General features: G+C 41.8%; 1 protein-coding gene across 4 annotated transcripts in view; it reads left to right on the top strand.

Annotated features, from left to right (window-relative positions):
- WDR70 (WD repeat domain 70) overlaps window positions 1-14,085 on the top strand; it is a 308,150-nt gene that overhangs the window by 278,933 nt on the left and 15,132 nt on the right. For all 4 annotated transcript variants that reach the window (XM_060009572.1, XM_060009570.1, XM_069540615.1 and 1 more), the window contains 4 exons: window positions 6,324-6,424; window positions 8,059-8,138; window positions 9,907-10,023; window positions 12,276-12,438. In XM_060009572.1, the coding sequence (XP_059865555.1) occupies window positions 6,324-6,424; window positions 8,059-8,138; window positions 9,907-10,023; window positions 12,276-12,438 (461 nt within the window). The remainder of the gene's footprint in view (window positions 1-6,323; window positions 6,425-8,058; window positions 8,139-9,906; window positions 10,024-12,275; window positions 12,439-14,085) is intronic.

Raw genomic sequence — 14,085 nt, 5'->3', positions numbered from 1 at the left:
TTTAATTTTCTTACCCAAGAGACCTTCCATTTTCTCTGAGATCTTTTTCTCGTGATGAAGTTCTTTAGGCAAGTTTATTATCAGATACAGATGTGATTCATTTTGTGCCAAGGACAATTACCAGGTTCCAGATTTTTGCTGCTTGAGCAGTTACCTTAATTTTAGAGCAGAGGCTGTAAATAAACTGATTTTAATAAATGCATTTTTCCATCCGTTTGGTAGGACTTAATTTGTTAATTAGATACCAGTTTTTAAAAAGCATAATCTGTGCATCTGTATCAAATATTTATGGCAGGAACAGAGCAACACTTTTCCTTGTTTTTTGTTTTTTGCAGCAACCCGTACATTTATAAAAGTGCCATGGCATTTTTTCTTTTCACCATTGAGCTTCTATCTGGTTTATCAGCGAGAGAATTGTTTGGGGCAGGGAAGGGGGAAGATTAAGAAGATTTCCAGCAAAGAGTGATAATTGCTACAAGTCTGGCCCTATGGTAGAAGTTCCTTAGAGTTGGAGGAATGTGGAGGAGGAAACAAGGATAGGCACGTGCTCACTTATGAGAGCAGAGAAAATGTCTTTAATCGTTTTTATTTGAGGGATGTCTCCATGGAGATCAGGTGGGTGTTGAGGAGTCTTATTTATTGTAGACTAAGGCTTACTCACCAGGTTTGCTTCCTGAACTTTAGAGGAATGAAACTAAGCCCGATGGCCCATGCACGCTGCAAAATCATCCAAGTTTGGGAAAAGCAAGGCTTTGGGAGGACAGGACAAATAGCCTGGAAGAGTTTAAAGATTTCCCATCTCGCTCTTCTACCTCCCTGGCTCAATATTTTAATGTGGAAAGCAGTTTTTCTTTCTCTGTGAAATAAAACTTGGGCTTGTGCAAATCCAAAGAAAATTCTTTCTCCAGTACCTTTCCATTTTCATCTGCCTTCTTTTTATTTGCTTTGGACTCGCATCTTGATCTGTGTTCTTAGTTTGGGGGATCAGCATATACATGGCCTTTCAGATGTATTGGGTAGTCCTGAGGGTGTCCACGACCGTAAGACTGCCTCTACACAAGTGTGCAAAACTGTGTGACAGTCTCCTCCCCAGACAGGTGTTAGGCTCTTTATTTGAAATTTTGGAAAATGCTCCTTCTCCCAAGGAATCACTGGGTTAGCTTATCCATTCTTGCACTATGTGACAAAAACCAAACATGAAAAAACCAGATGGAGTTTCTTTTACAGTGTGGGTCAGCAGCTGCGAAGGATCAAGAAATGGTGTTTCATCATAATCATGATTAAGATATAAAATTATGAAGGATGTTAGGCTTCTTTTAGCATGTGAAGTAGAATAAGGGTGGTGTTTAGATATGTGCATTACGGATGCCTAAGATGTTATGCAGGCATTGATTTCTTTCATAGTAACATTTGTGAACTGGGGTAGTAGTTCCTTTTTCCTTCCTTATGATTTTAGTAATACCATCTGCTTTTTAGTATAAACTTCTCTTTCTGGGTCAGGTGGGTTTGGAGATGATTTTAAATCTGCCACATCCCTTCCTCCCCATCATCTTCTAAAACAGGCCTTTGCATAATTAGGTGGTATAAAGAAATGAGCACTGGAGTTGGGAAAACCTCCCTGCTGAGCCCAGCTCCTCTGTGTACAAGTTATGTGACCTTGGGAAAGTTACCCAGCCTCCTACAAGCCTCAGTTTCTTCTTCTTGTGAAATGGGGGTGAGATAACTAATTTTGTAGTTTTGCTGTGAGGATTCAACTACTTTAAATAACATAAAGTTGCAGATACCTAATAGTTCCTTTCCTACCATGTCCTAAAATATAAATTTATTTCTCTCATTGATTTCCTCCTCTTCTCCTTATTTGCTTCCATGATTTCACTTAAAGTAAGCAAAACAAAACCACAGAAATAAATTATTTGGAATTTTTTGTGGCCTTTTTACTTTTGTAGAGGGGTAATTCCAAAATTCCTGTTTTGGAATCTTGACACTGCCTTTTGTACACAAAGTGCTTTCTTCTTCTCTGCCCCCCACCCCCTCTTTTTTCTCTGGTCTTCACAGAGAAGAAAGATCTCTGTATTGAGCACATGAAAGTCTTGTAACTCCTTGTCATCTTGCTTACGATCTCCATCGCCAGTTACTGTCTCTTTGTGGCTGCTGCTAGAGCTGAGCACTTTTGGGGCAGACTGTGGTTCCTCTGCACTGCCAGATTATCTAAAATGACAGTAGGTTTTGGTTTAAAAGGCTAAACTGGGACTTCCCTGGTGACGCAGTGGTTAAGAATCTGCCTGCCAATGCAGGGAATGTGGGTTTGAGCCCTGGTTCGGGAAGATCCCACATGCCGCAGAGCAACTAAGCCCGTGCGCCACAACTCCTGAGCCTACGCTTTAGAACCCGTGAACCACAACTCCTGAGCCCGCGTGCCACAACTACTGAACCCCATGCGCCTAGAGCCCATGCTCCGCAACAAGAGAAGCCACCGCAGTGAGAAGCCCGCGCGCCTCAACGAAGAGTAGCCCCCGCTCACCGCAACTAGGGAAAGCCCGTGTGCAGCAGCAAAGACCAAACACAACCAAAAATAAAAAATAAATAAATTTTAAAAGACTAAACTTAATTTTTATGGTAACATGGGGGTCAGCTTAGGCAGCTAGGGGAAGCCAGTGGTGGTCCCACGTGCTTCGGTAAGATGAAGTAGATTAGTATAAGAATAAAACCCTTTATCGATTTAATTAAGTAAATCAGTATATTAAAATATGCAGACTAACTTCAGAATCTAGTTCTTTGCAGTACAGTGGCCTTCTGCTTTCTCTTTGGTCCATGCAGATCTCCTGTCATGACAGTTTCCTCTGCTCCTTTAATTCAGATGTGCTCTCTACCCTTCATTTGCTGTGTCACTCAGCAAATGTGTACGTCTGAATGTGGCAAGCCCCCAGCTACAGAAGTACCTCTTCAAGAACAGAGGATGGAAGATGTCTTTGGTGGATGGTTGACTGAGTGAATGCATTCCTTCTAAGTAGTTATAGCTCATCTGTCTTCTGATAGCTCCTTGGGCTTCTAGCAGGCACGTGTCCCATTGTTGTTAAGTAAAACCCAGTATGTGTGTTTGACAAGTTAGCAGTGTGGCAGCTCTACTTGCTCCCCAGCCTCGCTGCCGTCTCAGGGGTTGTTTGGTTTGGCAGATGGCCAGCTCTCTGCTATAATATGCATTTCCTTCACAGGACAAAGTGTGGAGCCGCATTAGCTGCAAAGTTTACGAAGGTTAGCTAAACATACACAATAAATATTAATAAACAAAAAAAGCCCACCCACCTTTGACTTTGAATTCTGTTTCTTCATTCCATGTTTTGGAATCCTTGTAATATTTGATTAATAGCCAGTCTTAGGGTAATTGAGCCTTAAGTATCTTTTACTTAAGTCAGACTGCTCCCAGAGTCTTCATTGGCTGCTTCGGTGACTCACTGCCACAGTGGATGGAGCTCTGGAATGACTGTTTAGTTCAAGGGGTCTCATTTGCCTTCTCCTTGCTTCCATGTAAAAAGCCATGTGTGTGTCTAAGGGCTTTAGAGGGTAAAAGCTGTGAACAGGAATAGAGGTGCAGTGCCCCGAGCTTGGACTCCCTGGAAAGCCATCAGACATTGGTCTGTTGGCCTGGGCCGTTGCCTCTCTCTAACATTTACACCCTCAGCATAGAGGGAGAGAGTAACAGTAACCTGCTGCCCCTGGAAACTGCCTGTTTGGCTGGGTGTCTTGGAATTTACCAGGCCTACACTGTGGATCTTTTCCAATTCTGCACCCTGCTCACTTGAAAACATATTTGAGAACCAGTAATCTTAGACTGCTTAGCCAGATCTCTAGAGAACCAAGGAAGAGAAATAACTTTAATGCTATGTCCTTAAAGTTGTCCTGGGGCGATTTGTGGGTGCTGAGATTTCTGACGTTCCTTGAAAGCCCCTCTCACTCTCCTCCCTTGCTCTCTGGTCCTTGCACATCCCTCTTTTTAGGCCCACATTGTGAGGGAGCTAACCCTACTCTGTTTGTGGGGTACTTGAGTATAATAATGATCTGGAGAAATCAAATTATCCCTCCTAGGGAGTAGTGAGTTTAAGTTGAAAATTGTCTCTACCTCCACCTAGCAAAGCAATCCATTTAGGCTTGGGTGAACTGTAACTTTAAATTCATCTCTGCAGCAAACATTTATTGAGTTCCAGACACTAATCTAGGCACTTGGGATTCTTGGCTATGTAAAACAGACGAAGATCGGCCTGTGTGGAACAGATATCCTAGTAGGGGAGGCAGACAATAAGCATAATTAACAGTAAACTATATAGTACTTTAAAATGGGATACATGCTGTAAAAACAAGGCAAGTAAGGGGAGTTGTGTGATGTTTTAAATAGGGTGGTCTGGGTAGTTATGACACTTAAGCCAAGACTTGAAGGAGATGAGCATTGGCTTGGATGAACTTATTCTAGGTAAGATATGAAGTTATGTTTGTGACTCTTTTCATGTTTCCACATACCTGGCCTTGACCATCTGGAAATTCCCAGTGGTCTAGGCGTACTTCTCAAATTAGTCTCAGTGGCTGGCAGAGAACCTGGTAGTCAGGTTGTGCTTTGCAGACCATGAACTACTGATATACTTAATTCCATCTTACCAACCAGGCACAGTTTTATTAGGAGAAAATGTGACTTTTTATACACATGCATTCTAAAGTAAGTTTCATGAGCATATGCACAAAGCAACAACCACCCCACACCCTAAAAGCCAAACTTTGATTTACTATTTTCATCTTTTACTAAAAATATGATTTACTATTTTCAGGTTTTTCTGTTAATATTCCCTCAGCGTTATAAATGTTTTATCATCTTTTAGCACTTGCTAGTAGACATTGGCTAGCAGGCCCCACAGGTTTAAGAAAAATTGCGGAAAGAAAACTTAAAACTGTGAAAACCTGCCCTTTGAACTTAGTTTTCCCCCAACGACAGGGGAAACACAACCACTCTGATTTGGTTTTCTCAGTAGAACATCTCAACGCTCTTCAGTGGTGCAGAGCTTAAGAACCACTCTTCTCGAATATCGTCAGGCATGAATTAGAAGTTCTGCAGACTCTTTTACATTTCCTTCTTAGTTTCTCAGGAATCTCAGAGTAGGAATTGCAGCCATTTAACTATATGCATTTTTTTTTTTTGGCCAGTCAGGTGGGAGCCAGAGTTTCTATCAAAAGGGGTTGCAGGGATTCCCAGATATTCTGTCTTAAGAAAAGAGCTGGATGGCTGGGGAGAAGAAACCAAAGAAATCCATCCCGAGTTAGATTATTTGGGAGACAGAAATTCCATGATTTGCATTTTAGTATTAGAACAGAAAATGGCAATATCTAATTGTACCCTTTTTCCCTTAGTCCTTGTACATTGCCAGGCATGTGAGAGGTTCCTGATAATCATTGAATTAATGTTTCCACTCATTTCTTGCTCTATCAGAGTGAGATCTGCAGAACCCAGCACATGCTGTTTCTGCCTACCAGCCTTAGCTTCATTTTTTCCCCCTTAATTCTATCCCTGCCATCTCTTCCACCTCTGCCCTCTTACTTCAGCAAAAATTAAAAACAGGCTGTACTTCTCACTAAGAACTCATGGTTCTTTCTGACCCCAGAGTACCACTTATTTTCCTTACTAGTGATGAACTCACAGGCTCATAACTTCCAGTGAACCTTCTCCTAAATAGCTTTTCATTCAGGTTAATATCAAGGCTTTATATTCCATATCTCTGTTTTACTTCTGCTACTGACCTGCTGGTTTATCTCATAGATAGGGAGATACTAGTCAATGTTTGCAAATGTGTGTTGTTCCTGAAAAAGCTTTATGAGATTTCGATCTTTGTAAACTAAAAACAGTAACCACCTGGTCTCAATATGCTGTCCAGAGGGGCATATTTATTGTGTGTATAAAAGCATGAAACACTGAGATCTAAATCTGCTTCAGTGGTAAAATGAACTGAGTTATGTGGGTTCAGCATTCTAAGATGCCAGCCTCATATGGCAGCAGAGCTGGGAAAGCCCAACTTTGTGGTTTCAAGGCTGTCAGGGAAGGAGAGGAGGGATGCCAGGAAGGGAGCATCTTTTTTATTTTTATAGAGTATCACACAGATAACAAGTGATAGAACAGAACTCAACCTCAGAACACAACCCTATGGTTTAGAAGAAAATGCCCTAAAAGTTACAGGTAGTCATCAGGGTGATTTTCAGTTTCGTAAACAAGCCATCAAAGTACCAGCAGATTTTTTTTCCATTTTTATGTACCCTCTTTAGTTGACTACCATGCCTTTCCTTTACAGAGTGTTGTCCGCTGCCTGTGGCATCCAAAGCTGAACCAGATCATGGTGGGGACTGGAAACGGATTGGCTAAAGTCTATTATGACCCCAACAAGAGTCAGAGGTATTTCATAAGTATTGCCTGTTTTAGATGGATGACAGCAACTGGGGGAGGGTTTTCTTTTTCCACCCCCACTTTTATTTATTTCCCTCTTTGATGGGGATCCACCCTTTTAGAAAATGCAGCTGGCACAGAGTAAAGCCTCAAACTCCTAGTATTGTGCTTTAAAGAGGATTTGGATATCTCCCTTGATCCATACAGAATTCAAAGTGAAAGTTTCCTGGGGATTTGCAGTTCTTTAGCTGAAATGTTGAGTGCAAGGGGAGAAAAAGGCCTGCCCACTTTGCATACCACCCTGGACAGTGGCATTAGCAGTGATGCATGTAAGGGATTAACAGAGCAGGGAACTAACCACTTATAGGAAATGGAAACTAGTCCGTTCTGTTCCCTTTCTGTTTGGGCTTTTATCAGGTGCCGGTTTGGATGTTTGGCAGGGTTGTTCTCTGCCAGCAGAGGAGGACAGCACAGCTACTTTCCCCTTCAATCCCATGTCTGTCCCCAAATGCCAAATTTAAGCATACCAGTGTGCTTCAAGGATCCGAAAACTTCACTAGAGGCTCAGTTAGTCTCTCAGTTATTTCTCTTTTCCTTGGGCACAAAGGTAAACATGTATCACCAACCCCCAAAAAGATGGTTTTGTTTCTCTTTGTTAAGCTATAGTGAGTGATTAGCTCTTTCTTTAGAGTCAGCCTTGGCCAGCTAGTACTAAAATGCACATGCTGTATTTACTGGGGTCCCCCGTAAACCTGTTTTGAGCTCCCACGTTCTTTCAGGGGAAGGGAAACCCATCCTCTATTAGTGAATATGTATTGACTATGATTTGGCTCGGAATAGAAGCAGACAGAATTTTCTGGAGTTGGAACCTTTGCCCTATAAAATAAAGTTATATATTGTGGTCTTTAAGAACAAATAGGATTTTGTTTGTTTTTTAATAAAGAAATTGAAATGCTAATGTAATTAGGATGAGAGGAGGGAGTCTGTTTTACTTGAGAAAATAATGAACCCCATTTGATAGCACCCTTTAGAAGATTCCTATCTTTGGAATCTTTACTTTAAGAAATTTGCTTATTTGTTTTTGTTTCTCTTGAAACGGATGCTCATTATTGCTAAGGAGAAGTGAAATGTTCTAAGCACACTTTTGGTTAATCCCACACATTCTTGGACTGTAGCCCCTTGGCAACACTGCCAAGCTGACTCAGTTCCAGATCACTTGTACTCTTGTATTTGAATTGTAGGCAAATGCCACTTGGGCTGTAGACTACCTAGGTTGCTTTCATCTGAGACATAAACTAAAATTTGAACCCTATGACCTTTAGGGTGAAAAGGTTGATTAATGTTATTAATATCTCTTTAAGATCTTAATTTTAGGTTATTTCTATAGATTTTTTAAACTGGCCTTTTGTTTTCCAGTTACCTTTCGAACCCTTTCACAGAGTAGTAACCACTGACTCAGACTTGCTTTCCCATACATTTAATCTCTTATCACCAAGGGCTCCATCTGTTGCCAGTCCTTAGAAAGTCAAGGACTTGGTGAGGTGGTGTGTACAGAGCATGTTCCTGAAAGTATCTAATGCTTTTGACGTAGACTTTGTTTCTGAGACCAAATAAAGAAAATCGTTTGCTTTTACCCCTCTCAGGGGAGCGAAATTATGTGTGGTTAAAACACAGCGGAAGGCGAAACAAGCGGAGACTCTAACCCAGGACTACATCATCACCCGTAAGTTGTTAGCATGGTTTCTCCATCATGCGTCTGTCTTCTGTTCTAGTGTGCTGTTGATCTCATGGCTTTAGAGACAGAAAAAGCCCTCCGAGTTCAGGCATATGTTACGAAATACCCCTTTCATGTGTTCAGGACTGGGGGTCATATAGTAGCTAACCCCTTTAGCTTCTGTGCCCCGTCACGGAGACAGGGTTACTTCATGTAACTTTCAACCCAAAAGGGAAAAGCCTAAATTCTGTGACCATGTGATAGACTGATCCAGAGACCTTTAGATATAAAATGAACTACCTGGGGTATGATCAGAAATCTTACCAGGACAGAGCAGCTTCTCTCGGGTTTGTCACACAGCCTCGTTAATCTGGCAGGTTTTTGTTTCCCAGAGTCACAGTCTCAGACCTGTCACAGGTTGCGGCTAGGCAGGAGATCTTGGATGCAGTAGCAGTTGTCATTAGCAGATGCCCCTGTGGACTGTATCGGTGGCTCAGTCTAAAGACCAGGGGGCGCTGCACTGCTGGGTTTTCTCCCTGGTGGTTGGTCTCATCTAAGACCATGTCCCTTGGAGCTGATGATCAGTAAAGAGATCCGGTGACATTTTTTGCAAGAGTAGAAGTGTTAAAGTCGGTGTCATAACCAGTCTAACTCATGTGATTACATGCAGCCTACTTCAATTCCTGCATTCGTTTGAAGTGAAAAGCTATTTTTCCCCCTCCTAAAAATACTGTTGTGTCGTGTTGCCCGACAGAGTGACGGGCGGCTGTGTTTCAGCTCCCCTGACTCAAGGTAGGCATATTTTACTAGTGAGTGATATGGCCCTGGCCCAGGCTGGAAGTACGGGTAGAGGATAGGAGGGGTACTGGAAGTGTTTTTTAGGTGTTAACAGACATTTCTTTCATTCATATCATAAATTTCCTTTAAACCCCTATTATTCCTTTAACTCTCCCCCAGTGTTCTCTTTTAAAGGGGTTTTAATTTGCACATAAACGTTCAAAGAAATTATTCTGGTACTTTTTTTGGTCAAAAAAAGATACTTGATTCTATCCCCAATAGTCTTCTCCCTCTCCACCAGAATATCACAGTTTCCCTTTTTAATACATATTTTCTTTTATATTCTGACATTGAGCAACAGCAATTGGACAAATATTACTTTGATTTTTATTCCTTTGTCGACCATATTGAAAAGGATTAAGTCCCCATCAAGTCACCACATCAGGAGATTCAGGCACCTCCTTGCATTCAAGGCAACCTTTATCCCAGTTTCAGTGGGATAAGTGTTCCTCCCTTCCGGTTTCTCAGTGCTGTCAACTCCTCCTGAGAGGTGGTCACATTTCAGAAATGTGTGAAGTGATTCCAGTGTTTATGAGGCATCTGAGGAAACTTCAGGGCTGACAGGCAAGCTGTTGGCATTATTTGCATTTGGGTCCTATAAGAAAAAACAAGGGGCAGTCCCATTAAGTGTTTCTTTTCAAAACCACAGAAATTAAGTTTAACTGCTGCCCATGGTTTGGGAGATGGGGAGCCTCACCCAATGTTTCTGTGACGGTATTTGACGGCATTTCCTGAGCGCCATTAGTTGCCAGGAGAGGTGAACAGTGAGCCTGGTCTCAAACGAAATTGGCTAATTGGTTGCAATAAGACTGTCTTTTATTATTAGATGAAGGCTGTCATTATGACTTCCATTTCATCGTCATTTACTCATGCGTTAGCTGTGTTTTTGGATGGAAGGGTTATTATCATAATGAAATTTTTCAAATGTGACTTCTCGTAGCTCATGCCTTGCCTATGTTCCGCGAGCCCCGCCAGCGGAGTACAAGGAAACAGCTGGAGAAGGACAGACTGGATCCCCTGAAGTCTCACAAACCCGAACCTCCTGTAGCAGGCCCAGGTGACTGTGATCTAACTAGTGACTTGCAAAGGGGGTTGCGGGGCAGGGTGGGGTAATACATACAGAATTTGGAAGATCTTTTGGGCCTAGATGCCTGTCTTCAGAGATTTTAATAAATAGGGGTTTTCAAACGTCTTCTTTTAGCATCGGAAGTTCTTGTGTAAAGATCTGATGCAGAAACCCAGTGCATAAACTGATAAAAATGGAGCTGCTGTGCTGAAGTAGAGAGGAAGCCCGGAGCCCTTTCTGCTTGGTCTCCAACTAGAGCCCTTTAGGTGACCTCGGTTGAACTCTGGGGCTCCTTGGGACCCAGTGTTAAAACCACTGCTCTCAATATTGGCTTAATATGCAACACTGGGTACTTTGACCAGAATTTAGGCTGGATTAGGTTTCACACAAGGCAGAAGGTGAACATCATTTAATTCTGTGTTGATAAAATGGAGCTGCCCATTTCCCTAGAAGATGAATAAAAATCCTTAGAGTGAGTTTCTAAGAAAGTAGGTACCAGTAGAAAGCAAGGCAGCATTGGCTATCACATAGCACGTACCTTTGCTAGAATCCCGTTTTCTGTTATCACCTGCATAGTTTCCGTTTGTCCTATGTTCACATGCTTAAAGCTTATGACTTGTTCATTCATGTGAACCTGAGTTCTGGACCTGTATCTGTTTGGCCTGACCCTTCAGCATTGAAAATATTTCATATACCACTCTCAGTTTTTTTCCCATTTTCTCTGCCACCATCCTAATCAAAGTTCCTAAATAATATTCTTGCCTGGATTATTGAAAAGCCCTTCTAACTAGGCACCTTCTCAAGTCTCTCTCCTCACCACCCTACCTTCGTTCATCTCACACACAGCTTTTATTCCCAATTCCTGTAGCTTTCGTATTGCTGCTGCCCTCACATCTTCATAAGCTTTACACTGTCCAGTTGCATTTCCAGAGATTGAGTTCTCTTCAGTCTGAATCTAACGCACTTTTTTTTTTTTTTTTTTTTTTGCGGTACGCGGGCATCTCACTCTTGTGGCCTCTCCCGTTGCGGAGCACAGGCTCCGGATGCGCAGGCTCAGCGGCCATGGCTCACGGGCCCAGCCGCTCTGCGGCACGTGGGATCTTCCCAGACCGGGGCATGAACCCGTGTCCCCTGCATCAGCAGGCGGACTCTCAACCACTCTGCCACCAGGGAAGCCCCTAACGTACTTTCGAGCTTTACACCTCACCTCTCTCCTACTCTGATCTTCTCACATGACTGTTGGTTCATTCCTGCCCCCAAATGCCCAGTGAACTTGCCTCTTTCTGTACTTTTGTATTTAAACCATTCTGCTCATTGAAAATAACCTTCTCTGTCTTCTGAGTTCTCCCACATTGGGTTTATCTCTTCCTACAGACCCCCTCCCCCCACCAGATCAGCCTGAAGAGCTTTCTGCTTCCTCTCCTTCCACTTAGTTACTGGCCATGCGGATTCTTTGGCAGTTATTTCCTGCCTTATAAAATTAATCTTTTAGTGCTACTTGACTTTTCATGTGGTCATGTGGTGTGGATTTTGTTTTTCCTTTTTTTTTTTTAATCTTCCTAAAAAGTCATACATCTTCTGAGTACTGGGAACCAGGCTGGCAGTTGGGGATCCAGTGGGGAACACATTCCTGCCCATGTGGAGCTTCCTGTCTAGAGCAATTACAGTACAGTAAAATAATGTGAATCAGTCTGTTCATCTTGTTTTCTCTCCTACAAGGTACTTGGCAGATGGCAAGCCCTAAGATATGTTTGTTTAAATCTAAAATAGCACCTAATGATCATTGGTTATTTTTATTAGTTGAATTTCATGTGTTCGTGCCTGAGGAATTTTTTAAGGCATACACATGGCGAACTATTTGTATTTCTTCCTACATTGGTGTCATTGTGTAAAGTGAGCAACTAAGGCATTTAAAACTGTTATGGGGAAGTTGAGGTTTGGTGATGCCCTACTTTGGTTTTGATGATCATACATGAAAGCTGAAAGGACGGTACTCAGGTACTCCTGAGATTTGTGTGCTTCAAACCAAAGTCTGGTAGAAGCCTCAGAGTGCTCAAAACCTTGGTTCTGTAGGAAATGACAAAAATCAGGTAAACCTGAATCCCTGACCCTAGGCTGTCATCCATTTAACCGTCCGCCTTGGAAGCCAGCAGTGAGGGATTCTCAACCTGGTCAGATAAGCCCAGTGTACAAAAGGTATATGCTCACTCCATTCCGGATTTGGTTTTTTCCCTTTGGAACAGGTCGTGGTGGCCGGGTTGGAACCCACGGGGGCACCCTGTCGTCGTACATTGTGAAGAACATTGCTTTGGACAAAACCGATGACAGCAATCCCCGGGAAGCCATCTTGCGGCATGCCAAAGCAGCCGAGGACAACCCGTATTGGGTTTCTCCAGCCTACTCCAAGTAAGGAAGCAGCCGTTTAAAATAGAAAATGTATTATGTTTAATGAATTGGGAAGAACGTAACAATGGCTGCTTTGAGGTTCTAGTTTCTCCATATCTTTTTTATTCCTAAGCATGAAAAATGGCCAGGTACTCATGGTCCTGAAACCTAGGCATTTGTTTGTATCTGAGGACTCTAAGCAGTAAATGTTTAAACCAGGCCGGTTCCATTAGATCTATAGCCTAGCATAAACCCATTATGTGAAACCCATTCTACCTGTGATAAAAAAAAAAAAAAAAAGAAAGAAAATCACTGCCTGTCTGCATTATCTTAGTTAGGGAGGGTTAAAAGCAAATGAAAGGAAACAGTTTGTAGAATCTATTATTGAGGATTAACTTTTATTTGTAGAGCTGTGTTTGTAAGTAACACTTAAACATAGGCAGAGTAGAGCCTGCCTGCTCAGATTCCCTCAAATAACTTCGCATGTGTGAACATGTAGTTGTTCTTAAAGCCACTAAACCAGCACATTTATACTAAAGAACAGTAATATTGTAGAATTTGGGGGTTTTAAGTTTTTATTGTAAACTGATGTTAGACTCACAGAAAAATCGTAAAAGCAATGCAGAGAGTTCATGTATACTCTTCACCCAACTTCCCCTGATGTTAACACCTTCCATGGCCATAGTACAATTAATTGGCAACACCATGAAATTAACATGGGTACAGTACTGTTAACTGAGCTACAGACCTTATGTGATTTCCCCAGTTTTTCCACTAATATCCCTTCTCTCTTCTACAGTCCTATCTAGGATCCCACGTTGCATTTAGCTGTTACTTTTCCTTTGTCTCCTCCAGTCATAACAGTTTCTCAGTCTTTCTCATCTTTCGTGACCTTGATGCTTTCAATGAACACTGGTTTGTTATTTTGTACACTTTCTCTCAGTTTGTGTTTGATATTTTCTCATGATTGGAATAAAACTGTGCATTTTTGACAAAAGTAACACAGGAGTGATGTTATATCCTTCTCAGTGCATCACATCAGGGGCTTCGTGTCCCTCAGTCTGATGACTGGTGATGATAACTTTGATCACTTGGTTAAGGTGATGTCTGCCAAGTTTCTCCACTGTCAAGTTACTATCATTCCATTTTGAGTTAGTAACTTGCTTGGGAGTAATATTTTAAGACTAGGCAAATCCTGTCTCTCAGACTTTCACTCCCTCGTTTTATCATGCATGGATAGATTTGCCTACAGCAGTTACTGCTGTGGTGTTTCCCTAGTGGTGTTTTCTATTTCCCTCTTTTTTTCCTACATTTATTACTTGGACTTCTACTAAAAGGAAGAATTGCTCCTCTCACATTTCTTTATTTTTCAAGTTTTTAAATATAAGTGTGGACTTTAAAATACTTTATTCTATGGGTTAAAATCCAATATTATCATTATTTAGTTTGTCGCTCACATTGTTCCAGTTTTGGCCAATAGAATGTCCTTCAGAATGGCTCCTTTATTCTTTCAACAAGGTGTGTTTTTTTTGGTTTGTTAGTTTGTTTTTTAGCACATCCTTATTTTCTGGCACCACAAAATGTTCCAGGCGCATCTTTGTTTTTGTTTTTGTTTTGCCACAGTCCTAGAATCAACCACTTCTCCAAGGAGCCCTGGCTCCTTTTTGT

This window comes from Delphinus delphis, chromosome 3 (genome assembly GCF_949987515.2).
Source record: "Delphinus delphis chromosome 3, mDelDel1.2, whole genome shotgun sequence".
NCBI classification, from domain to species: Eukaryota; Metazoa; Chordata; class Mammalia; order Artiodactyla; family Delphinidae; genus Delphinus; species Delphinus delphis.
Note: the sequence above shows the minus strand (reverse complement) of the source record. Positions and strands in the feature narration are given on the sequence as shown.